Source organism: Nannobrachium achirus (genome assembly GCF_963921795.1).
Source record: "Nannobrachium achirus genome assembly, chromosome: 22".
NCBI lineage: Eukaryota > Metazoa > Chordata > Actinopteri > Myctophiformes > Myctophidae > Nannobrachium > Nannobrachium achirus.
The window spans coordinates 9730235-9754689 of NC_137829.1; the positions used below are offsets into that span (position 1 = coordinate 9730235).

The 24455-nt window shown below is 41.5% G+C and overlaps 1 protein-coding gene across 1 annotated transcript; it reads left to right on the plus strand.

The window, feature by feature from the left end:
- The first annotated feature begins 729 nt into the window (after window positions 1-729).
- kpna3 (karyopherin alpha 3 (importin alpha 4)) lies at window positions 730-23076 on the plus strand. Its single transcript, XM_080752990.1, has 17 exons — window positions 730-836; window positions 5330-5374; window positions 8738-8827; window positions 11127-11156; window positions 11361-11413; window positions 11515-11610; window positions 13846-13931; window positions 14893-14979; window positions 15099-15268; window positions 15539-15583; window positions 15695-15826; window positions 15950-16078; window positions 17281-17385; window positions 18516-18587; window positions 19439-19601; window positions 19977-20071; window positions 20166-23076. The coding sequence occupies exons 1-17, from the start codon at window positions 768-770 to the stop codon at window positions 20262-20264; spliced, it is 1566 nt and encodes a 521-aa protein (XP_080609116.1). The 5' UTR covers window positions 730-767; the 3' UTR covers window positions 20265-23076.
- The last annotated feature ends 1379 nt before the right edge of the window (window positions 23077-24455 follow it).

The window sequence follows — 24455 nt, forward strand, 5'->3', positions numbered from 1 at the left end:
TTAGCTATGTAATCATCCATGAAAGAAAGAGGGTCTGGGTATAGTATAATCTGATTTTCAGTAGGAATTAAAGTAAAAAAAAAAAGTAGCCCACAAAATCAGGAAAATGCTTCATTTTTTGAGTGTGATTCGTATTTTGGCATTATTTGATTTGGAACAGACAAAGAAAAAAAATCTTAAAAAAAAGTATTCCTTAATTTTTCATACCCAGACCAAAGAGCCACCTGTCTGTTAAACCTAGCTTATCATATAGGTATTATAAACAGTGGTGTAAAGTAGCCTAACTACCGTAAGTACATTTACATACTGTAGGCTACTTATAAGTTAAACGTCTTTGTTGTTTTACTCCAATAGGCCTACATCTCGGATCCAAATATTGTACTTTTAGTCCACTACGTTTATTTGCTTGTAGATCTGCTATTTCAAAAGATTTGAAAACTTGAAATGGGACACTCTGCATATTGAGTACTTTTACTTTTGGTATTTCTATATTGCAGTATTGAAACTTTTACTTGAGTAAGATATGTGCCTACTTTTTTCCACCACTGCCTACCTAGCTTATGAAATATGTCATATCATATGTATTATTATGAATGCGTCGCGGATCCCATGGAAATCAGGACAATCGGAGGAGGTATGCGGAGCTCCTCCTCTCCCTCTGCGATGTGTTACGTCTTCCGCCCCCTTCCTGGAGCCAGCAGCAGAAGAGCACAGTCTTTAACGGCGGATCCCTAAAGCCGGACTTAACAGCAAAACCCTATACAGCCATGGCAGAAAACGCCGGCTCGGAAAACCACCGCATCAAGAGTTTCAAAAACAAGGGACGCGATGTCGAGGTGAGTCGGGACGTAAACATGATGATGGTGACCAAACGGATCATGCTGTGTGTGTGGTTTTTTTTAGACGTAAAGCTTCAGTTCTTGGGCCTCGCCGGGGGATCCTGGCCCCGGCTGCAGCTTACCAGCCAGCCAACTCTTGGCTAAATGCTAGCTAGCTCTGGTCCATAGCGCTAGAAGGAGTTCTCCCTAATGCTATGTCACAGATGAATCCTTGCGCTCACAGCCGCGGTAGCCCAGGCTGCTCAGCCTCTTGTTGTAGTAAAAATAAAAAATACACTTTCGCTACTCACCAAAACAAAGACGGTTCTAAGATGTCAAAAGCCCAATGTCTTTAGTGGGGACACTCGGAGCCCCCACCTCACGTCTAAAATACATTTTATTTGCCCAAAAATACATAATTTCACCTGAAGTTTTAGCTACTCCACACCGCCCTCTACAGGTCTTGTCAATAGAAATTTCTATTGACCGGATGTTGCCTTCCGGTGAGATATCTTCTTTTCTGGCTAAAAAGTGTATTTTAGACGTGAGGTGGGGTGCTCAGAGTTTTCCCACTAAGGGAAGTAGGCTTTCCTCTCCCTAAATCCGTCTTTATTTTGGTGAGTAGCGAAACTGTATCTTTTATTTAGACTACAGACGAGAAGGTGCGCAGCCTTTCCTGCGGGCGCAGGGATCATCGATGACTTAGCGTTAAGGATATGGACCAGAGCAAGGCTTATGCTAGCTAGCTGTCGCGGGTGCTCAAAAAGTCGCCATTGGCCTATCTATAAGCAATTGTTATGTCACACTCGTCATGGTGGTTACGGCGGTTTACTTCGCTACGCCCTCGCCACCGGCATTTTATCGTCCGGTCGTTGTTTAACGCTTAAACTGGCACCGAAAAACCAACTGTCGACGGAATTGGTGTGACAGGGATATTCCTGTCACTGCTCGCTAACTAGGTGGCTGTAGCTGGTGAGCTAGCGCATTAACAGCGGCGAGGCTGCCACTGACAGGGCCCTGGTCTACCTTCTTGCTGTTCTACTGACAGTAGTGGTTTTCAACCTTTTTCATGTCAAGGTCCGTTATTTATTCGGCATTTGAGCCACGGACCACCATAGGATGAGGTTTAGCCTCTCAGACCCAAAACTTTGAATATTTTTGTTGTCGTTGGATAAGATTGTCCACAATTCCATGCTGTATTGATGTGGTGCCAATGGGAGAGATAACAGGCAAAAGTTGATCAAAATAACAATTCTTCTACACTTTCTAATTATGTAGACTTCTTGTAGAAGTAATGCAGATGTTTAAACAATCCATATGGTTACCTACCAACTCCCCATCATTTATCTGGGGACACCTGGACCCCCTCAAGGACCACTGGTGGTCCCCGGACCACTGGTTGAGAACCACTGTTCTACGGGAGGTAGTTAGCTAATGTCAACAAACACTATTCAATAAAGTTAAATTGTCATATTTATTCAACATGTTTTTTTTTACTGACTTGCGTTACGAGAAAACTGTTACAAGAGTTCATTACAGATCTAACACAGCAGCCCCTCCTTGTTAGCAATAGCAAATCAGATGAGCTACTTGATACCTAGGATCCGACAGTGATGTCACAACTAAAGCACCGGCTAGGGAAAGTGCTTCAGGACGTTTGCCTTGAACCCAACCGCAAAACCTCGCCGTTATTGAATGTCGAAGCAACTATTTTCCCTGACAGAAAATATACATTTTACATTTAAAGGTGAAAATACATCAATTTTGTCGGCCCGACCACCAAGTACACATTAACAATACTGAATGGGCAGGGGTCGATGAAACTACAGAGGCTACACGCTCTGATTGGTTGTGACGTCACGGACTGTCCCTGGCATTTTTACTGTAGGTCAGAGCCGCTACATTTAGCAAAGCAAACTGTCAGCTAAGATGTAGAAACTGTAGCAACCTGGCTATGATGTTGCTGTGTATGCGGATGTACCGGCTGTTCATCAAACGTGCCGCCAATCCCAGTCAGTCACAAAACCACTTTTGGCAATTTAGATCTGTAACAGAATAACTAGCACGCACCATAGCAATACCAATGGTAGCCGTTTACTACTGAATACTATAAACCTTATACCGTAATCTAAATAAAATGTTGGATATAGATTCAACTAATGGTGCAAGCCGTGCAACATTGGAACATAATGACAAATGTTGACACAGGCGACACATGAATGGCTTTGGTTGTAAACCTCATACCGGTAGACGTCTTGTATTGTGTCTCAGGCAAATATGCACTCACTGACCTGAGTAGGCTAGTCAATCGGCACATCTGTACGGTAGATTGACGGGATTGTCGTTCCTCGTGACAATTTATAGCATGCTTTGACGATACGTTCGCATTCGAATAGATTATGTCTGTCTGTTAGATTTATTTAAAATCTAGGTGGTTAAGGGTAAGGCGTCCTGAGCCTTTGGCCCACATAGATCCCTGCTTGTTGAAATTCAAAACATTATAGCCTCACGCCAAAGTCAAAAGTTAATATTATGCAGTTATTTTTCTGCTGTACTGATAATGTCTGAGAAAGTTTAGTTATGCATGCTTATAGAAAAGAGGCTTAATCGAAGATGCTGTACGTGTCTCTTCTAATATAAGTGAAAAGAGACAATATAGATACTAGTGTAAACATTGTTTTCATTATCTGTATTGTCAGTCTCACCATAAACTGAACCACTGTTTGTTGTTTTGAAACGCACCAGTGTGATGAGCACATGGCTACTACTATGACAGACAAACATAGCCAAATGCATTCCTGATACTATTTCAGGCGACTTGCTAGAGCCTATGCTATGAATTTAAGTTTTCCAAAGTGTAAACAAAGACAATAGCACTGACATTTCTACAATGGGATTTAGCCTAATTAGAATTATTTCAGTTTTGCTGGCCAAGGCTTAGAGATGAATCATTCTTCATTATTACGGTTACTGTGCATATTATGTTTCTGTAATTGAATGTTAGGTCAGTCATGTATCATTAAGAGTGAGATTGGACAACATTTAAATCATTTGGCATTGAAGTGTCACCTGTCTGTTGGTGACTGGACTTTCAAGATTCAGGATGTAATTGTTGTGTTGGACAGTTGTGTCAGTCCATGCATGGGTACAGCAACGAATGTCAAACACAGTTAGGTCTGGCGTACATCAGTCAAACTACCCTGCTACCCTAATTTACAGATTGACAGTCAGGCTATGATCTGCATTTGGAGAAGGGGCCTTTGGTCAGTCAATTATTTTCAGTCAGATGTCATGACTGTGTTCTTCTGTGGTGGCTGGGGAGACACCTCTCCACTCCTCAGCCTCCTGAGTTAGTTATGACTGGCCCTGATTACGTAAGAGGCTATTTAGGAAGGCAATATGAACTGCAGCAAACAGTCACAAGATCTGACTGAGACCATCTCAAACTGTTCTGGATGGACTGTAAACAAATGTATGAACACACCATATAGCCAAGCAGTTTTACCTTTTCATGCTTATTCTGTTTTTATTCCATCTATTTAACAGGTCAATTGATTTGATTTCTTACGCTCACACCTGCTGTGCCTGTGACATGTTTTGGGACAAAGTTGATGCCCTATTTGTCATTGTTAAAAGCTAAATTGAGCTACTTGCCTGCTTTGTGATATGATTTATGCAAGTTGGTCTTTTGTAAGATACTATATAATGGTTAATAGTATTGTTATATAAACCAAGTCAGAATCACGTTGTTGATTCTTACTCTGCTGTCACTGTCACTGCTAGTGATATTTTTCCAAGAACAGGTTCTTGGTAAGAACAAAACACAATTGTTTCGAAAGTCATGTCATAGTTGGAATTTGCAAGCTCTTATACAACTTTGGGTCACCTACCGTAAGCTGAGAGAAGCTATGTGGTTTAAGGCAGGTAACGGGCAGTGGGAGGGAGTTTTCAAGAGCTCATGTAATTCTGATTAATTATGATAATCTAATTCATACAGAAATCTTTAGTTCCTCTTATGCAAGCTTTTATGAATAGATAGTTCCAGCTATGCATTTCCATTGGTTTAAATACAGTATGCTCTCCTAGCATTGCTAAAATAAAGATAAACGCACATCTCAAATGAAATATGTTTCATCACTGTTTGTGTTTATATGGTAAGGGAGATGCTTATGTGTCTAGTAATCTTACGTTGATTACTTGCTTTGATAGTCTTTCTTAAGTGTACAAGGAACTAGTGCTTTACAAACTTGCTAGTTTTCACCATTAATGTATAATGTTTATACTTTGTTGAATATTGTTGGAAACTGTTGTAAAATCAAAATATAACACGAGATGGTGTTCTTTATTGTTCTTTACATCAGTGATGATAATTGCATTTGTTCAAATGCCTCATTCATAACCGCATCACTTTCATGGCAATAATGACGGTAAAGAACTCTCTCTTCTTATATATTATTGCTTAAAAGACTGTTTCATTTGTTTAATTTTCTGTGTGTGTTCCTGTGTTACAGACTATGAGAAGACATCGAAATGAAGTGACAGTTGAGCTGAGAAAGGTGAGAACCAACCAGAATATTTTCTGGAACTCAAAGTTATGTGTAGATTATTCTTTGGGTGTTTTAAGTTGCTTTGAGTACCAAATGGATGTGACTTAATTACTGCATTAATAAAGTAAGAAAAACTCAAATATAGCTTACACTCCACATGCTTTTATGTGACAAATCCCATGTAGCCACACATGCACAGTCTGCACACACAACCTGGACCAAAAGTGAATGATGATGATGTTGGTAGGATAATTTGCCTTTGCCCAGATTGGGAAGAAGTTTTCAGCCATTGGAAGCAACATGGATGTTGTTGCAACTTGCAGCAAAGGACCTCAAAGTGTCATATATTGCTGATGGACAGAATCAGTAGAAACTCTTATTTGGACACATCTTGTTTATGATCTTTGCTTGTCTGTTGCAGTTTTTATGGTATATCCAGTATCCACCTAAAATGCAACTCCTATTTGATTGCTATATTTTTGTAATAGTTTAAATTGTTTACACAAATTACACATTGCACAATTTTCAAAACTAGTCCCTCAAAGCTAGAAGCCAGTATCTCCAAGGCTTTAAAACATACTACAACGGGTGCTTCACATGGTCTACTTCATTGTCTAGTTACAGCTGTGTCTAGAACTCTGGAATAAAGCTTGCTAGGATGTTATCAACAAATAACTTCGTAACATTTCTTGTTGTAATCATGTATTGGAGAAGTTTTTTTTTATCTCTCTGATCTTATGAATTTTAGATCATACTGTATTACTAAGTTGATGCCAGGCATGCCACATTGAAGTTGGTCCCTGTACCCCATCATCAGTTTTTATTTTCTGAAAATATTTTCTGAAAATAAATAGACCATCTAAAGCCTTGCACTTTTGTGCATGTACACCTTTTTTCAATCCTTTCTCTGATAAAGGACCCCCCCCTCAAAATGTGCCCACATGACATCGATTTACTTTTTGCAGTGTCATTTGTTCTCCGTTTCTGTAGTGTCAGCGAAGAGTGAGCGAGAAAGCAAGAATGGGTAGTGTGTGGTAGATGAGGCTATCCCTTGCGTCTGACTTTGAGTCTGTGCCAGAGATAAGTTACAGGTCGAGGTGTAACTATTTCACTGCTGCCAAGTCAAATGTTTTATCCTCTCAGTGGCCATCTTTATGGTACACACACCTATTTAGTATCAAGCAGGTGTCACCTTCCAATCACCTCTCATTAAGGGGGTGACTGGATGTTGGTATATTCATTCTCACTAAACTACTCGCTGTAAAGCTGTGATTATAAACCTTTTTGATTTCAAGGACTTATGTCACAGAACTCCATTTGATATATTTCTATTTATCTGTGGGACCGCAATCTAGACTGTACAGAAACATATGGACCCTTAACGGGTCCATTTCGTTCTGTTTGTACACCCTCTGAGTCACAGACACATAAGTTTCAATTTGGTTTGTCTTTCATTTAGCTGGGGAACCCCCTTCAAGGACACCTGGGGGTCCCCACCTTCCCCAGACGCCTCGTTGAGATCCAGTGCTGTACAAGAGGGTAGCTCTTTCTGCGATGCTGCTAGCACTAACAATCATACCACGGTCAAAGTCCCTTAGATGATAGATCACGTCACCTGCTCATTCTGATGTTGGACCTTTCTGCATCCAATCTTGAATCACTCTGTTGGGAGGATTAGGTTGTTTGTATTAATGAACAGGTGTACCTGTTAAAAGTGGAGTGTATATCTCAGTGGCTGTCTGATGCCACACATTTCCAGTCAAGGACAGATTAAGTTGTCTTGGAAACTGAAGAGACTGTTCTAGATATGAGACGGAGCACAGCAGCCTCCCAAAATGGACTAATAGACTTAGTGGGTCTCTGAAGCACAACACCTTTGTGCTTCATGTGATTTCTTAGACGGTTTGTGAATTCCTAGACAAACCACTTGCTGTGCAAAAGGTTGGTGGAATGCAATCCCCATGAAGTCATTTAGATATTTGAGAATATTGGTCTGTTATTTTTTTAAATTATATCTTGTGTCATAACTCATAACGGTGTCATAACTCACCAAAATTACCTGTTTTTATCTCCATTGGCCAAGCTTTCATCTGTGTTAGAGTAATGTCAGTAAATGATGACATAAAACATGTCGACTGTTAAGTCGCTTAACCTTTTGAGTAATCATTTGAGAAGACATGACAATATACCTGGGGATGATGATTCACGCATCTGCTAAACAAGTATGGACATAACACTTTGAAGTCATGGCCTGCCCCCCATCTGTACTAGGTAGTAGGTACACTATCTACTATTACATTTTTCTTAGAGCCGCATCCCACTTCCAAGGCCATACACGCCCCTTTACATCCACTTCAACTCATAGCTAGCTCCGATGTCGGTAGAAGGCCATACACGCCCCCCTTTACATCCACTTCAACTCATAGCTAGCTCCGCTGTCGGTAGAATGCATGGCACAGCCCTCCGCTGATTCGCGAGAGAGAGTCTCAGGTTACAAGAGGGGGGGGAGAGAGAGAGAGAGAGAGAGAGAGAGAGAGAGAGAGAGAGAGAGAGAGAGAGAGAGAGAGAGAGAGAGAGAGAGAGAGAGAGAGAGAGAGAGAGAGAGAGAGAGAGAGAGAGAGAGAGAGAGAGAGAGAGAGAGAGAGAGAGAGAGAGAGAGAGAGAGAGAGAGAGAGAGAGAGAGAGAGAGAGCTTTTATTTATTTATTTTTAAGCGGGGCGTGGACTCTAGATGTGAGCGGCCCGAAGGGCCGCGAACCTCTAGTGTAGAACAATATTAGAGGTTTGAGTGGAGTCGGAGGGGGGTGGTGCACGACTGCACGGACAGTCGGGGGCATTACGAGTCAGAGCGAGAGCGTCAGTGCTGTTTAGTGCTGAGTTGGTCCTCAGTCCAGCACATTCCATTCTGCTTGAACAGAGCAGAGAGAAGCATTGCGCTGCCCGGTTAGTCATCGGTGACGCACGTCAGCACGACGCACTGGAATGTAGGCCAAGGGAATCTCCTCCTCCTCGTCCTACCACTGACTCATTTGCCCTGAGAACTGGTGCCGGTGTGTGTGTGTGAATACAGATGTGTTTCAAGGCCTTTTTCAACGGTGCCTCCGTGTTTCCCCTTTCTCTTTGTCTTTACTCCTCCTGCTGAGTGCTGATTTGTGTGAGCGAGCTCATTTCTCTTTGGAGTGAGCCAGCATGTAGATATCTATCCGAGCAGTTAGTGTTGTTTACGAGTGAGCTAGAGTCCACCAGCTTAACACATTTAAAGTCGGGCAACAATTTCTTTGGTTCTAAGCAGTTCTAGATCAGCTGTTTGTTTGTTTTTTCTGATAGAATGCATTAATAAAGCTTTCCATCTCTCCTGCTGTGTCTCTGTCAGAACAAACGAGATGAACACCTATTGAAAAAACGAAACGTCCCACAAGAGGAGAGTCTGGAGGACTCTGATGTCGACTCAGACTTCAAAGGAGTAAGTGTGTGTTTTGTATACGTTTTGGAAAAGTTTCACAAGTTGACAACATCTTGTGTACTATCTGTGGTTTGTGGTACTGCACCATGCTGAGTTCCGTTTACAATACAGAAATCAGTTTGCTTAACAACTTGGGGGCCAAACTCGTTCAGTAACGAGATACGGCCACTGGAGGTCGCTGTGCCAAAACTAAGTTGTCTCGTCTCTCAACGAGACAAAGGGTTAACTTGGTTACGTGCAGCTGCATCTGTCCTGTGTACCCTGTGAGAGACGCTGGTGCATATGTCTTAACATGACACGCACAGAAGCAAAATGGATCGTCTAGGCTGCATACACTTCCATTCTATGCTGAAACATAAAAAGGGCTTTATCTCTGAATAAGGTGCAAAGAACGCCAGGGAAGCAGAGATCTGATTGTTTTCACGGCGACACTTTACCGCGATGGTCGGCCCAGGTTTGGATTTTAGTTTCGCGAGCGTTTGTAAACAAATGGATTATCTTCCTCAATCGTCAGCGGACACTCACGTGCACACGCACGAAGCTTCCGAGGCTCTTCAAAATAAAGCGTGAGTGAACGGCGGCACCAGCAACAGCTAGAAATGTTAGAAACCTTGGCTTCCATTGTGTTAATGGGCACTGAAAGCAAAACAATGATGCAAAGTGAAAGCAAGTTTTATAGATTAGTTTGATACAGTATCTAATTAACAGTATTTAATTCCCTTTGTGGCTAAAAAGTAGTTTAGAGGGAATTCAGCATGTATCCACAATCATCAACATTTAATGTTTGCTTTTTACTTTGTCTTTAGATCTGCAATGCATTTTTGCGAGTACTCATTTTGTAGGATCTCTTTTCTTAGAATATATGATGATTGCATAAGTTGCTGAAACTAAATGAAAACATTATTACAAAAAAATGTAATACAATAAGTTCCAGATTACATTTTTAACTAAAGGCCTACTCTAAACGGGTACGAGTTCTTGGTGAACAAACAATAACCAACTGTGAAAGAATGACAGTGAGGAGATTGTGTAATAGATTGTGTCCAGCAATAGATTACTGCATAATGGCATGGTGGGCCTATGCATATTTAACATCTCCTGCTGTAAAATATAGCAAAGACATTCATAACCATTAACCACTTAAACCCTCTGTATACTTAGTAAAACAGAGTTGCAACTGTACTTGGTACACAGTTTTTTTGGAGCGGTGAAAGCGCTCCCAATAGACAGGTATGTCCGTGGGTATGTCCGTGGGTGGGTGGCTGGGTGGCTGGGTGGGTGGCTGGCTGGCTGGCCGTGTCCGTAGCCTGGCAATACCTTGAGTGGCCACACACAACACACTAGTTAAAGGAGGGGCGCTGTTTTGTGCAGGCCAGGCACACTCACCCACTCACTCACAGGCACAGTTTACAGTTTACAGTTTAGGCATTTAGCAACACACACAGGGTATAGCTGCTCAGATTCACCGCTCCACTTCGAACCGAGGTTTGATTTTTCACTCTACACCAGATATCTTTTTTTGTGCGTTTGGATCTTGAAAAGCCCACAAAAAGTTTCTCTACCTCTACACTAAAGAATGCAATCAGCGCGCTCTGTCTTGTGCAGAAGGTCATTTTAGTGTCCCCTCTGGTGTCCCAGAAGCCCCCCCCCATTCCTTTCCAGACTGATGGAGGTGTCCAGAGTGCAGTGGTGTAGTAAACCCGGGAAATGTACTTAACTCTAAAAGCCCCCTGACGTCTCTTGAGTGAAAAGCCTTTCACTAGCTTAATGAAATGATGAGGGATGACCTGTGCTATAAGCCAATGCATTATGATGTATCTTAATGATTAATTGGCTCTGCAACTATCAATTATCTTCTTAGCCATTATTCTATTGATTGCTTTTTGATTAATCAAATAATTGAAGTGCATTTGACATTTTGACAAACATTTGGAATCCTTTTTTATTATCAACCGAACCGAGTAGTCTGATATTGCCTAATAAATGTGAGCGTGCAGATATGCAATTTACTGTTTGAAAATCTATTATATTTAATACTTGATTAAATCAATTTTGTTTGATTGACTGTTTGCACCCCTAATTAACATGGCATTCTGACTGTATGAGCTTACAGGGCAGCAGCAGCTCTCATAGGGAAATCACGTAATATGTGCATGAGAGTGTGTATCTGGATCACTCCCTTCTCATTCTTTCATAGTCAGGGCCTTTAGTCAGCAGGTGAGGTGACAGACATTTCATAATGATAAACATGGTGATATATATATATGTTAAATATTTATTCCCATTTCTCCCTATGCAGCAAAATGTTACGCTTGATGCCATCTTACAGGTAAGCCTCAATATCAGGACATCCGTCTGATTCTGTGGTCACATCTTTCTTTTTTATTCAAAGCATGAATGTAGAAGAGTTACACAAATATATTATGAATAATATAAAAAAACGAATAAAATCACATCTTCTAACAACGCAGAGCCCTTTCTGCATGTTGATTTTGTAATATTCTAACATGTCATTTTATTTCATCCTCTGAAGAACGCCACCAGTGATAATGCAGTTGTCCAGCTCAGTGCCGTACAGGCTGCCAGGTCAGGACACATCACTCACTCACTCACTGGCTCACTCACACAGATTAATGATCTATACACGATGAACTCAACATGTGTTTGTCTTTCATTTCTCTTGTCAGAAAACTGCTCTCCAGCGACAGAAACCCCCCTATCGATGACTTGATAAAGTCTGGGATCCTGCCTATACTAGTCAAATGTCTGGAGAGGGATGATAAGTAAGTCCACTTCCAAGCATTAATTTGCCCCTCTGTCAACTTCATCCGTAGAACAGCTGTTATTTATCAACAGACACATCAACTTGAGCACATACTGTATATAGGCAATGGTCCGTGACGCAGCAATCTACGCGATGTAGATTGTAGATTATAGATGCTGCATTGAGTGTACGTACATTCATTGCACAAGTGCGCGTCCACTCCTGCGAACACATGTGCAAATGGGCACAGGGAAGTCACTGGACCTTCTCTGTCCAGGCCAAGCCAAATAAAACGGCATTCCTGTCCCTCGGAGTTCCCCTGTTCCCAGGACCTTGTGTTCTGGAAGGGGGAGGTGCGATCAGGGGTTGGAAGGACTTGGGGAGTTGTAAGGATGTTACTATGGCGACCCATGACGGATGGTGTCACATAAAAGAAAGGAATTGGACAATTTTGGGAAGTTATTATTATTTTTATCCCATGTCGCAGTATACCGTTGTAGTCAGTGAACTGTCCCATGTAGGCTTATAGCCTGGAACCAGACCAATCTGCCTGGACAAAAAAAGGCTTATGCCATCTTAGAGGAAACTTACATAGTTTCTTAGGTGGCATTAACGCTCAGTGATGTTACTAGGTTTTCAATGTAATGGGTCCCGGGACCCACAGGTGGTCATTCAAATGGGTCCCAGAAAAGTTTTTTGAGTCCTCATTATAAAGTTTACGCGCAAAATGGCATCGGACGTCGGTGGAATCAAAACATTGACGTTTCTATCGCCCGTTTAAGACTTTCTATGTGGATTTTATTTGTGTTAACGTAGGGTGAAATAGGATGCTTTCACCCATGAACTATGGTGGTGTCTGTGGACATTTCTTTTTTCTTTTACCGCAACGCGGTAAATTATTTTAACATGGACTCCAATGGAGGCGCATCCCCGGGACCCCAGGACCATGACATGAATGAGTCCCTGGGTGACTTGAATGAGTTTTTGATGCGGGATGCGCACGTAATGACATCACTGAACGCTATAGATGACATTATGAACCAAGACCCGGAAAGTTAATGCCATTTGTATAATAGGGCTGTGCTGTGTGCACTGTATAATGTATATCAGTATTGTGATATTGTCTAGGATTATGGATATCTATCATGATATGACATAAGTGTTGTCTTTTCTTGTTTTTATCTTTAAGTCCTATTTAGTATTTTCAGAAATTGTCAAATTCTCATATGGGTTATTTACAAGTTCAACGGGTGGCATTGTTGTGAACTTGTACGTAGATCTGCTATTTTCCCTTTCTAGGAACATCAACTGAATATCAATATCGGGCTATTTGGTCTAATATATATGTTTTCTTGTCCTTATCACCCAGACCTAATTTACAGAACATAATATCAGAAGAAGGGTATGTTTTGTGTGAAGAAATTAATTGGGGCATTTCTTTTTTTCATGATTTATATAAATGTTTTTTTTTAAACATTGAGATTCACAAGTAGCCCTTTGTTTATAAATCAAATGTGTATCAGCTGGTAGGAAGGCTGAAGGTATTTGTCTTGAAACTCGCATGATTTGAATGCTAAATATGAATGTGCTCGAGCCTTGGACAGCGTATGTTATTATTAGATTTCAAGTGTTTGCTGTTTACGCAAAGGGAAACTCAATATTGATGGACTTTTCATTTACATTGGAATGTTGCAATTCCTCATGTCACTCATATGTGTCAGTTTGAAGTAATAGTAAGATGACACTGCCACCTAGAGTTGAGTTCAATTGTGTTCCTAATCTGTCATATTAACTCAAGAATGGAACATGGGTCTATTTTATACTGTGTTCCCCCTTAAGCACAGCTGCAGACACTCTGGTATGCTGGACACTCTGGTATGGTCAGTTGCAACGTCTAAACACAGGCCCTGTTTTTCAACCGCGTTGCCACTGCTGTGGCGAAGCTTGGTTTTCACATTATCAAAGCAAGACGTTTCATTTATGAAAGTTGCCCAAAAAAGGTTGCAAGTGAGTCGTGTTGGATATACATATATACTCATTCACAACTTCATTTAGCAACCAATAGCCAGTGGCGGAATTATATTGACAGGGTTGTTACTGGTGTTCCGAAGGAGATGCAGGAGGAAGGGAAGGTTTGCCTCAAGACTAGATGTATATTATAATTCTATTCACAGAAAGTAACAAAACGTACTACATTTCTGTTATCTTTTTCACTGTTCCTGCCGTTCCTGCCTTTCCATCCATTCTCATCCAGTCCGTCCCTCCAGTTTGAGGCAGCCTGGGCCCTGACCAACATTGCCTCTGGGACATCACAACAGACTCAGGCTGTGGTCAAATCCAGTAAGTTGACCCTGTGCTTTCTCACTCTCTCTCCTGTTATCCCTACGGTCGTCGTGTATCGTCTACCATCCACCCAGCTGCTTGTTTATTTGTCCTCGCCACAATAAAGCAGAATTACAATGTGCTTTTACAGTCACACATGAGCAACGTCATGGCCTGGGAGTATTAGCATGGATTAAAGCTCTCAGTGGCCACAACTGATTTCCGTCTTTTGAATTCCATAGAAGCCAACATGGCTTCTTGGGAAGCAAGTCGTGCACCGAAAATAGCAGATCTACAACAGTGTTGTGAGCTTGTAGCTATTTTTGGTTATTCGCTATTTTAAGATCAAAGACTATCTGAAGTGGTCAAACTAGAAATAGAATAGGGGGCACGGTGGCGCAGTTGGTAGCCCTGTCGCCTAACAAAAACGTGCAGTAATCCTGGTTTCTATACTGCCTCCCCCTGGCCAGCCGGGGCTCCCCAGGCGTGGCATAGGGAGAGCAGAAACCAAGATTACAGCTTAGGCAATTGGGCACTGGGTGAAAAAAAGGGTTACAAAATCGTGGGATAAAAATCTATCTATAAAAGCAAAGGTTCAAAACCTCAATCTGTGATTTCTTCAACTGGTTGTCTGTGTGTAGAGGCTTAGAATGATAATACCTAAACATCATCATTTAAATTGTCAATCATGAGATTGAATTTAGCTTCATGCCATGTATTAGGCACTTTTGTGTGTGTGTGTGTGTGTGTGTGTGTGTGTGTGTGTGTGTGTGTGTGTGTGTGTGTGTGTGTGTGTGTGTGTGTGTGTGTGTGTGTGTGTGTGTGTGTGTGTGTGTGTGTGTGTGTGTGTGTGTGTGTGTGTGTGTGTGTGTGTGTGTGTGTGTGTGTGTGTGTGTGTGTGTGTGTGTGTGTGTGTGTGTGTGGATGTTTTGTTCTGGCTTTGTTTGGTGTTGATGGCAGCTGTGTGTCTCTTGCCCAGATGCAGTACCTCTGTTCCTGCGGCTGCTCCACTCCCCCCACCAGAACGTTTGTGAACAGGCCGTATGGGCTTTAGGAAACATTATAGGTGAGTGGTGTCCTCCTCTCTGTCCTTAAGCTGCGATGATGGGCATAGAATATTTGGGATGATGGGCATACAATATTTGGGCTGATTGATGCTGACGTTGCGCCCTGTTTCCTGCCCAGGCGACGGCCCTCAGTGCAGGGATTATGTCATCTCACTGGGTGTGGTGAAGCCTCTGCTCTCCTTCATCAACCCCTCCATTCCCATCACCTTCCTCCGTAACGTCACCTGGGTCATCGTCAACCTCTGCCGCAACAAGGACCCACCGCCACCCATGGAGACTGTACAAGAGGTAGGACTGTAGTGTGTCTGCCGTGTGTCTGTCCCTGTCAGCCAGATGGCTCGGTTAACTCGCATCTCTGAATTCAGGCTGAGTCGAGTGTCGTTTCTTCAGCCAACCCAGCCTCATCGCCTAGAAAAAAATGTCTGGCTATAAAAGCAGTCAAGGCTATGTCTGAAGTCTGCTTCTGACAGCTTTGTGCACCCCGCCCCTTTTTATTTTTCTCCACCTCCATTCCGCCACCCACTCACTACCTACTTCTCTCTTTTTCTCTCTCAACAGATTCTCCCTGCCCTCTGTGTTTTAATATACCACACGGATATAAATGTAAGTATCTGAGCATTAATGTTTTTTTTTTTTTTTACGTTGCCAGCAGCTTCTACAAGTGCTGTGCAGTCACAGTAGCACATGATATTAACGTTTGTGTGTTATGATTAGATCTTGGTAGACACTGTGTGGGCTTTGTCCTATCTCACGGACGGTGGCAACGAGCAAATCCAGATGGTCATCGATTCTGGTGTCGTCCCGTTCCTCGTGCCTCTCCTCAGTCACCAGGAAGTCAAAGTTCAGGTCAGATTTTTTTTTTGTTGTAATTCTGATACTTTTTTAACCACACTATCCAAACAACAAATGAAGCCTTGTATTAATTTAATGTTTTCCGTTTGTATCTTGTTGTCTGTATGCGGCCTGCAGACGGCTGCTCTGAGGGCTGTGGGGAACATTGTAACGGGAACAGACGAACAGACACAGGTGGTGCTCAACTGTGATGTCCTTTCACACTTCCCCAACCTGCTCACACACCCTAAGGAGAAGATCAACAAGGTATCATTACACTACCATCTCAGATCTCTGTACACAAATGAATTACATGGAGGCCTCTAGTTTGAGGGCAGTAATGTTGATGTTTATCGGAAGTGTAATTGATGGCTTCAGATGTTTGACATATAAATGGTACAGCTGGACACGAACAAATGTGGGTCTAATGGAAAGGGGCAGTCCACCACAAGAACTTTATTGCATTTTATCATCCAGTTGATCTCTTCTCCAATATTTTTGTCAGTCAGGTGTAGCTGTCATTATTAGTCAAACTTGCACATGGTCAGCAGAATATTGCTGAAACGTCCACCACAGGAACGCCACATCCATTGCCACAGCGTTAGCTCACAGTTATTTTGTTAAATCCCTTGTGGAACTTGAAAACACTGTGCTGGGTATTTCCCGACTGTGTGTGACAGTTAAAGGACAACTTTGTTTTTTTACAACAAGGGTTCATATTTTAGATTGTAATTAGAGAAAAGAAAAAGTGAGTGTTAAAATGTTTTAATTTGCTTCGTTCTATTGTTTTATTGCGTTTACCGTGCTAAAATGTGGGGCATGCGTACGCATGGGGGCATGCGTACAAGAGGCTAAATATGTATTTTTAGACACAATAAGCCAGCAGTTTCTTTATTGCTATTTACAGTAACACTTCTAGCCCCCATAATTCACATCCAACCATGAAAGGTTGCGGTGCATCTTGGGAATGGGCTTATTCTGTGTAAAATAACATATATACTCACTTGTACGCATGCCCCCAACCACTGAAATAAGAATCTCTAAAACCATAGAAAGAAGTAAATGAAATAATTTTAACACTCATCTATTATATTCTTTAATTACAATCTAAAATATGAACCCTTGTTGTAAAAAACTAAAGTTGTCCTTTAACCGCCTTCAAACTAGAGGCATGTTTGTGATTTTTAAAATGAACTAACCACCAGCCAAGTGCAGTAGAGTTTTAGCAGTGGCTGGTAAGTCAGTTTATTCTACAGCGATTTTAACAGGTGACTTTCATTTTAAAGGTCTGTTCGATGTAGTTGGCAGGAGAAATATGTTGCCAGGGAATTTAAGAATTTACCAGCCACAGTGGTCGTTTGGCTTTCTTTCTTGTTTTTACTGAAGTGCCTTTCATATACCTTTTCTCTGATGGGTGTGCTTTTTCTGTAGTGCTGTGTTTTGAATGTGTCCGATTGGCCTGTTTGTAGGAAGCCGTCTGGTTCCTGTCCAACATTACAGCTGGCAACCAACAGCAGGTCCAAGCTGTGATCGATGCTGGACTCATCCCCATGATAATCCACCAACTAGCCAAGGTTTGTGTTTAGTTTTAATATTATTACTAACAATGTAATTATTGAACCTATTCACGATCCTTGATTTTCCTTGATAGTGGTCAAGTAGAGCAGGCTTAAGATTTTAACTAGTTTATTCTAGACAATGTTTACATAGATGGTAAACCAATAGAATTTTAGGTGCGATGAGTTTGTCTGAATGTGTATACCTTCTCGTCATCCTTTTTTTGTGATAGATGCTAGTTATACTTGTCAAGGTATTGAACTATACTGGTTGAGTGACAGACGTTGTAGCCAATAGGAATGCTCTACAACCAGATGTGACGTCATTCAGAGTAGCCGGTAGTCAAGTGTGTGGTTGGCGCTCACAGCCTTGTGTTGTTATTATTATTATGCTCTCATGCTACAATTCCACTGCTTGTGCACGTTCTAATAAAGCGGGGCTCCTGTGGAGTTCTGATAAAGTACATCAGCCTCAGTTACTTGACAATACTATGCAGTTGTTGGCGACTACATGATCTGATATTTTTGTCATTTAGCTCATGAGCTTATAGATCAGCTATTTTCTGCAAAGCGGTTTGGTGCAGAGGGGAAAGAAGGATGGGGTCTACTACTAGTATAGACCCCTGGGGAACTTTGGTCAAAGACGTTTTTAAAGGGTTAAGTGCAGGGGCGTCATTTGGGGCATCAGGGGATGGCAGTGGCCACCTACTTCAGTTATTTCATGCATAGGCTATTATCCCCCAACCTGTTTTTTCAGATGAATCTGATTTCATGGCAATCGATGCCCATCCATCTACATGTGACACGTCTTATAATTTAGATACCGGTAAGCCTTTTATTGTGGCATCCCAATTTTTTTAATGTAATTATAGGCGAACATTTTCTCCCCAAACAGTGAAAATAGTTGATCTACATGCTCTCAGCGTGTTGCCAGGTGATGCATTGAAAGCTTGTAGATCCCCTCATTTCTTTCTGAAATTGCCTCTTATGTTTAAGTGGTTAAACTGCTGGGTTCACACAAACTAGTTTTGTTGCAGGCAAAATGTAGGTATTTATGGAGACGTGACTACAGTGCATGTTGACCGTGGTGTATAAAAGCCTTGCAATAAATGCATTGCATGGATTAACAACAGCCTGTCTCTCTGCAGGGTGACTTTGGCACTCAGAAGGAGGCAGCGTGGGCCATCAGCAACCTCACCATCAGTGGGAGGAAAGACCAGGTGATCTATGGTTTGGCTTATTCTTCACAAGGTTTACTGCTGTATTGTCTTGATGGACAAAATAACGTAAATGCATATTTCACTTTAAAACAATTTTAGTCATTCTACTACTGATTTTGCGAGCACGTCCTGTTTGCTCGATTCTGTATTTAGATATTCCATTTTCATTTCATCAGACACATCCCCTCCTATACAAACCCATTGTAACTTCAAACTCCATTTGAACCATTTGCGTGACCTATTGAGAAATGTATATGACAACAGTCAACAGAAATAAACCTGGTCAGTACGCAAATTATAGGCTAATATGCAATATGGCCAACTGAATGACATACACCATGTTATATTTACGTTGCAATTATTATACCAAGTCGATATTTGGACTAGTACATAAAATTGTCGGATTACATAAAATTGTTGGAATCGTTCTAATACAAGTGGGGGGAAAAGGGTCTTTCACTGAGGCCATGGCTACACGGGAGCTGGATATTTCATATATCCCGTTTTTTTCAGATATCCACATAGAAAAATATCTAGGTCCACACGACAAAGATATCTAGGTCTAACAAGCACACACACAGTAAAGCCTTCAGAGATATCCGGGTTCCCTGTCTACACGGATCCAGTGAATCGGATATTTTTCAATCTCCCCACTTATTTATCCGGTTTTAAAAATATCCAGCTTCGCGGCCGAAATATCCAGCTTCATGTGGCTGCAAGCCCCAACAGCACAAAAAAATGTCTAGATTCAGAAATATACAGCCCCGTGTAGCCATGGCCTGAGAACTGTCACCAAGTCAAATTCATTTGCATTTGTAGTGCTTGTCAATAAAGTGTGTGCGTTTGCACAGGTCGAGTTCCTCGTGGAGCAGAATGTGATCCCTCCATTCTGTAACCTGCTGTCGGTGAAAGACTCGCAGGTGGTACAAGTGGTCCTGGATGGCCTGAAGAATGTCCTCATCATGGCTGGAGATGAAGCCAGCACCATTGCCGAGATTATAGAGGAGTGTGGAGGTTGGTGTCTGACTTCACATGGGTCATGATGGGTGTACCCTCCTCAAATTAACTTACTCTGTATTCCCCCTGTAATCAACTGTGAGCTTTTGCTGTTAATGTTTCAAATAGATTTTTTCTTTGGTTGGGAAATTGGTTAAATATCTGTATGTTTCTTTTTTCTTTTGCCTTTTACAATGTTGAATTTGTGTTTAATTCACTATTGGATCAATTGTGTAATTTATCAGGTCCAATTATGTTTTTGTATTGTCATTTCTTAGTTAGTGCAAATTACAGGGGAGAGTCTTATCTGATTTTCCCCCTAACTTTTTGGAGCATTGTCCAGTGTGCTATTCTTTGAGTTGAATCTGAACCATCGTCTTTCTGACTGCTCAGGTTTGGAGAAGATAGAGAATTTGCAGCAGCATGAGAATGAGGACATCTACAAACTAGCCTTTGAGATTATTGACCAGTACTTTTCAGGAGATGATGTAAGTATCATATCTTGAGATACTAATATCCATAATGGCTAGCTGTTTGCTGTTCTTATTTCCACAATGTCCTCATGTGTCATTTCGCTCTCAGATCGACGAAGACCCCAGTTTAATCCCTGAGGCCACTCAAGGAGGGACCTTCAACTTTGATCCGGCTTCCAACATGCAAACCAAGGAGTTCAATTTCTAAAAGAAAAAAGCCAGGATGTGCTTGGTTCAACCAGCTGCACGGGTACTCTGTAATCACCCCAGACATTCATCCATCTCTCCTCCAACCTGGCAACCTGGTACAGAAGGATATACCTAGCTTCACTTCAACATGGAAACTCACTATTGAAGGATTTACCCACCCCACCTCTGCATTTAGGGGTGTTCTTCTTTCTTTTCTCTTTTTTTTCCTTAAATGGTCGTCCTTCACAAAACATGGCAACCCGACACAGGAGTCCTGGTCATTCGTTTAAACACCATTACAATCTGGCAACCTGCGTTGGGAAGATGGCCGGTAGTCTCTGCCAGCGTCCAGAATCCAGATTTCACACAAAATTAAAATCAGAAGGAAGAGAAACCTTCATGGCAAGGTTATTTTTGTTTTGTTTTTGATTGCCAAATGTCACTATTCACAAAGACAAAACACAAGCACATTCTTCAAAACAGAACACATATATAATACACACACACTTTTACATAGTTTGACACCTAGACTTTGTGTGCATACTTCTGTTAGAAGCCATCATATCACTTTCGGGGAAAGAAATACTGCTGTTTTTCTTTTTTCTTGTGGTTTATTTTCGTGCTTTCCCTCCCCTGGATTGACCCTCTGGTGTTCTGTCACTCACACGTGCGTGCATGCACCGACACACAACAGACACACACAAACATACACACACATGCACTTAGTCACATAGATAACTGGTGGCCGGGCACCCCCATAACCCTCTCTAGCCCAGTTTAAAGAGTTAATCCCAGAGCTAAGCCATGAAGCACCACGGAGGCCCCAGGGCCCACCCAGGTGGCAGGGCCACTAAAAGGCAAAGAGAGCTTTCCGTGGCAGACTGACTGACGGGACTCCTGACTCAACGACGTCACCTTTTCTGCGTGCGACTTATGTTGAATTATCATGCTTAATACTTTTTAATGTTTTTAAGAAAAATGTGAAGAGAAATGCCATGAATATTTCTTTCGACACACAACCGTATTCTGTCATGATTTTTTCTCTTAAAACACAGAGTAAATAAACAGGTTGTTTTACAGATGTAGATATCATGTCATGGGAGGAACCAATGGGTGAAGGCACAGAGACTTGAAAGGAGAGGAACATGTCAGCTGTAGCCTTTTTCCCCAGCCCCCCCCCCCCCCCCCCCCCTCCGACGGGGCATACATTTCTGCAGCACAGAGTCGGCCACATCCTGCAGGAAGTGACCACTCTGCTTGGAGTTCCCCACCAATGTGAAACTCGTCATGGGGGTCTAACACAAGAAATGTCAAGCTAGAAATCAACCTGAATTACTTATTTGATTTTCAAGTTCTTTTCTTTCTTATTTTTTTTTTTAACCCATTTAAATTCTCCCTTAAAAATATAAATATATATATATTTTTTATGAACAAGAGGTTTGGCTTCTTCCTGCTGAGGCTGTGAAGCTTCCATGTTTTTGTTCCATTTTATTTTATTTTATTTTATTTTGTTTTGTTTTCTTCAGTCTTATGCACACGTCTGAGAGGTCTATTGGTGCTCTCTGCCTGCAGAAAGGGACCGATACTCACTGAAGACTACACTTACTGAGGAGTCGAGGTCCACTGACCTTTACAGTACTTTACTACTTTTTGATGAAGAGGTCACACGTCATCACCAATCTGAATAGTTGTACAAAAAAAAACCAACAAAATCAAATGTGATGTGTATCTCTCTTTGCCGTCTCATGAATATATGAATATATTTACATAAAGCCTGTACAAAGCTGCTGCAGCTGACAGTCATTGGTGGACTCTGCAAAACAATAACCTTCTTACTGTCAAAGGTGATTAGGGAGGGGGAGGGGGAGGGGGGGGGGTGTTTTTGTTCAAGCAATATTTTTTGTTTTGTTTCTTTTTAACATGCATATGTATTGTGATGACATGCTGAAGAATTGGAGAAAAGGCTTTGTTTTTTCCCAAGCTGCGGTGACGGGTTGTTCACTCGTACCGTCCCCAAGTCCCTGTTGGTCTTGAGGGTTTTGAGGGTCATGGTGTAATGCTCTGATCCAAACTATAGCCCTGGCCATGTAGACTTGTAGACTTATGATCCTCTTGTTTGGCTGCTAACTACTGAGAGGGGGTCGGAGCAGCGGGTCACGGTTTTGGGGGTTTAAACGTAGCGGGTGGGTGTGTTCTAAGCAGCCCAGGCTTGTTTTTGGGACTAGCTGTTTAATACTGATGAACAAAACTATAGAGGAGGGTGTACAGTCATGAACTAGCCGACTAGACCGAGCCACTTTAAAGATTTACAATTTCTTTGCCTTGTATCTAAAAGTGATACAAGCTTATGTTTGTTGCAAGATTTTTACTTGCTAATGAAAAGTTGTTTTAAATAAGATAATAGAAGAAAAGCAACAGACAGCGTTTTGGCCTCTGATTGTTTATATCTTTTTATAAATTTTAGATTGAACTCTTCTCTTTAAGGTGGCTCATTGATGCTTTCAACTCTTGTGCATATTAAAGACGAGAATGAGTTGAAATTCATTGTGCCTTTTGTTTTTCATTTCTACAGAAAATGAGTTTTAAAATGACATGCTAACAGAAGCACTAAAGTGCTTTGAGCAATTGGTGAATATTACATAATTATGGAGGATGTGCATACAGTATGATGTGGTCTCCCTTTGACGTTTGGGAATGGTCAATACTGCTCTCTGCTGTTCAGAGTAACTTACTCCCTTATTATTCACTGAACATTGTAATCCATTGTAACACACCATTCATCCCACCCATTACTCACGCACACCACATACTGTCATTGCCATATCCTTTCAATCAGGGGATTTTGATATCACCTCATCTCGCCCTCAGGACATGATCTCTGTGTTACTGAACCTAACCAAAATAAACTTGCTGTTTAGCTGTTGGATCCTCCCTGCTTTAAGTGTTGTGATTCACACGCGGTACAACAATTGTAACTACATATATCGTGAGTGTGGAAAAGGGTACCGTATGCCTTAAACTTGCATGGGTTATAGTCGGGGATCCACATGCCCAAAAGCTCAAGGAATAGGGTTGAACCTGTGATGTTCTGCCGCACTTTTTATTTCTGTTTTATCTATTGGTTTGGTCATTAAGGTCCACAGAATGAGAGGCCTGCTCTGCCGGAAATATCGCGAAAAAAAGTTAGGGCCATTTGTATATTCACTGTCCCATTGACTCCACTACACGGGAAAGGAAATATATTGTAAAAAAGAAAACATCTGCTTTAAACTGCATGTGAGGGGTCAAACTGGAGGGTTTTCATGATTCTGAATCCATTGCAAGCATTTGTTTTGCACAAAAAACATTCCTTGGGCTAGAAAACGAATCAAAAGTGTGAAAAGTCATGACTCATCACTTTTCACACTTTTGTTAGTTCGTTTTCAGAGCAGGCCTCTCATTCTGTGGACCTTAATGACCAAACTAATAGATAAAACAGAAATAAAAAGTGTGGCAGAACATCACAGGTCCTCTCCCATTTTGAGGGACTGGATCCCCGGCTATTATTTGTTGCAAGTGAGAGTGCCACTGTTGTTTCTGCACTTTATCTTTGGCAGGAAGATATGGACCTCAGCAAGGCAACCTCTCTCACTTATATCTTTGCACAGGTAAGGGGAAATGTACCAACATGTAGGCTATTTGTTCTGAAATTAGGCTAATATGAATTGTACTTATTTCTGAAGGAAAACCCTTAACATTCTTTAATAGATTTGAGTGCTTTGCACACCTGAAAAATGTGTTTACAGGTGTGTATGCAGGACACAAACAAAATAATCTATGCACTGTGGAGGAAAGCTCAGTCTTAAGTCTGTTTAATTACGGTAATTAATGAATAGAGGATGCGTACCCTCCACAGGGTCTTCTCTGAAGAGCAGTCTCACCAATATGCAGAGACAAATTAACCTAGAGCTGAGGGGCCTATACGGACGTGTGATGCATTTTCCCCCCTTTTGTGCTGTAGGTAGCTTGCTTACCTATGCATACCACTGGAATTTACAACCTTTTATGACGGATGGTGGATCCATTGCTTTAAATGAGCAGATTGTGATTTATTTATAGAGATATAAAGATAGAGATATAAATTGTTTGTGTAGCTGACATAACACTTCATGCATCTGACACATGAATACATGACAAAACACCAATAAAAGCAGTCCAGTCAAAACTTTGG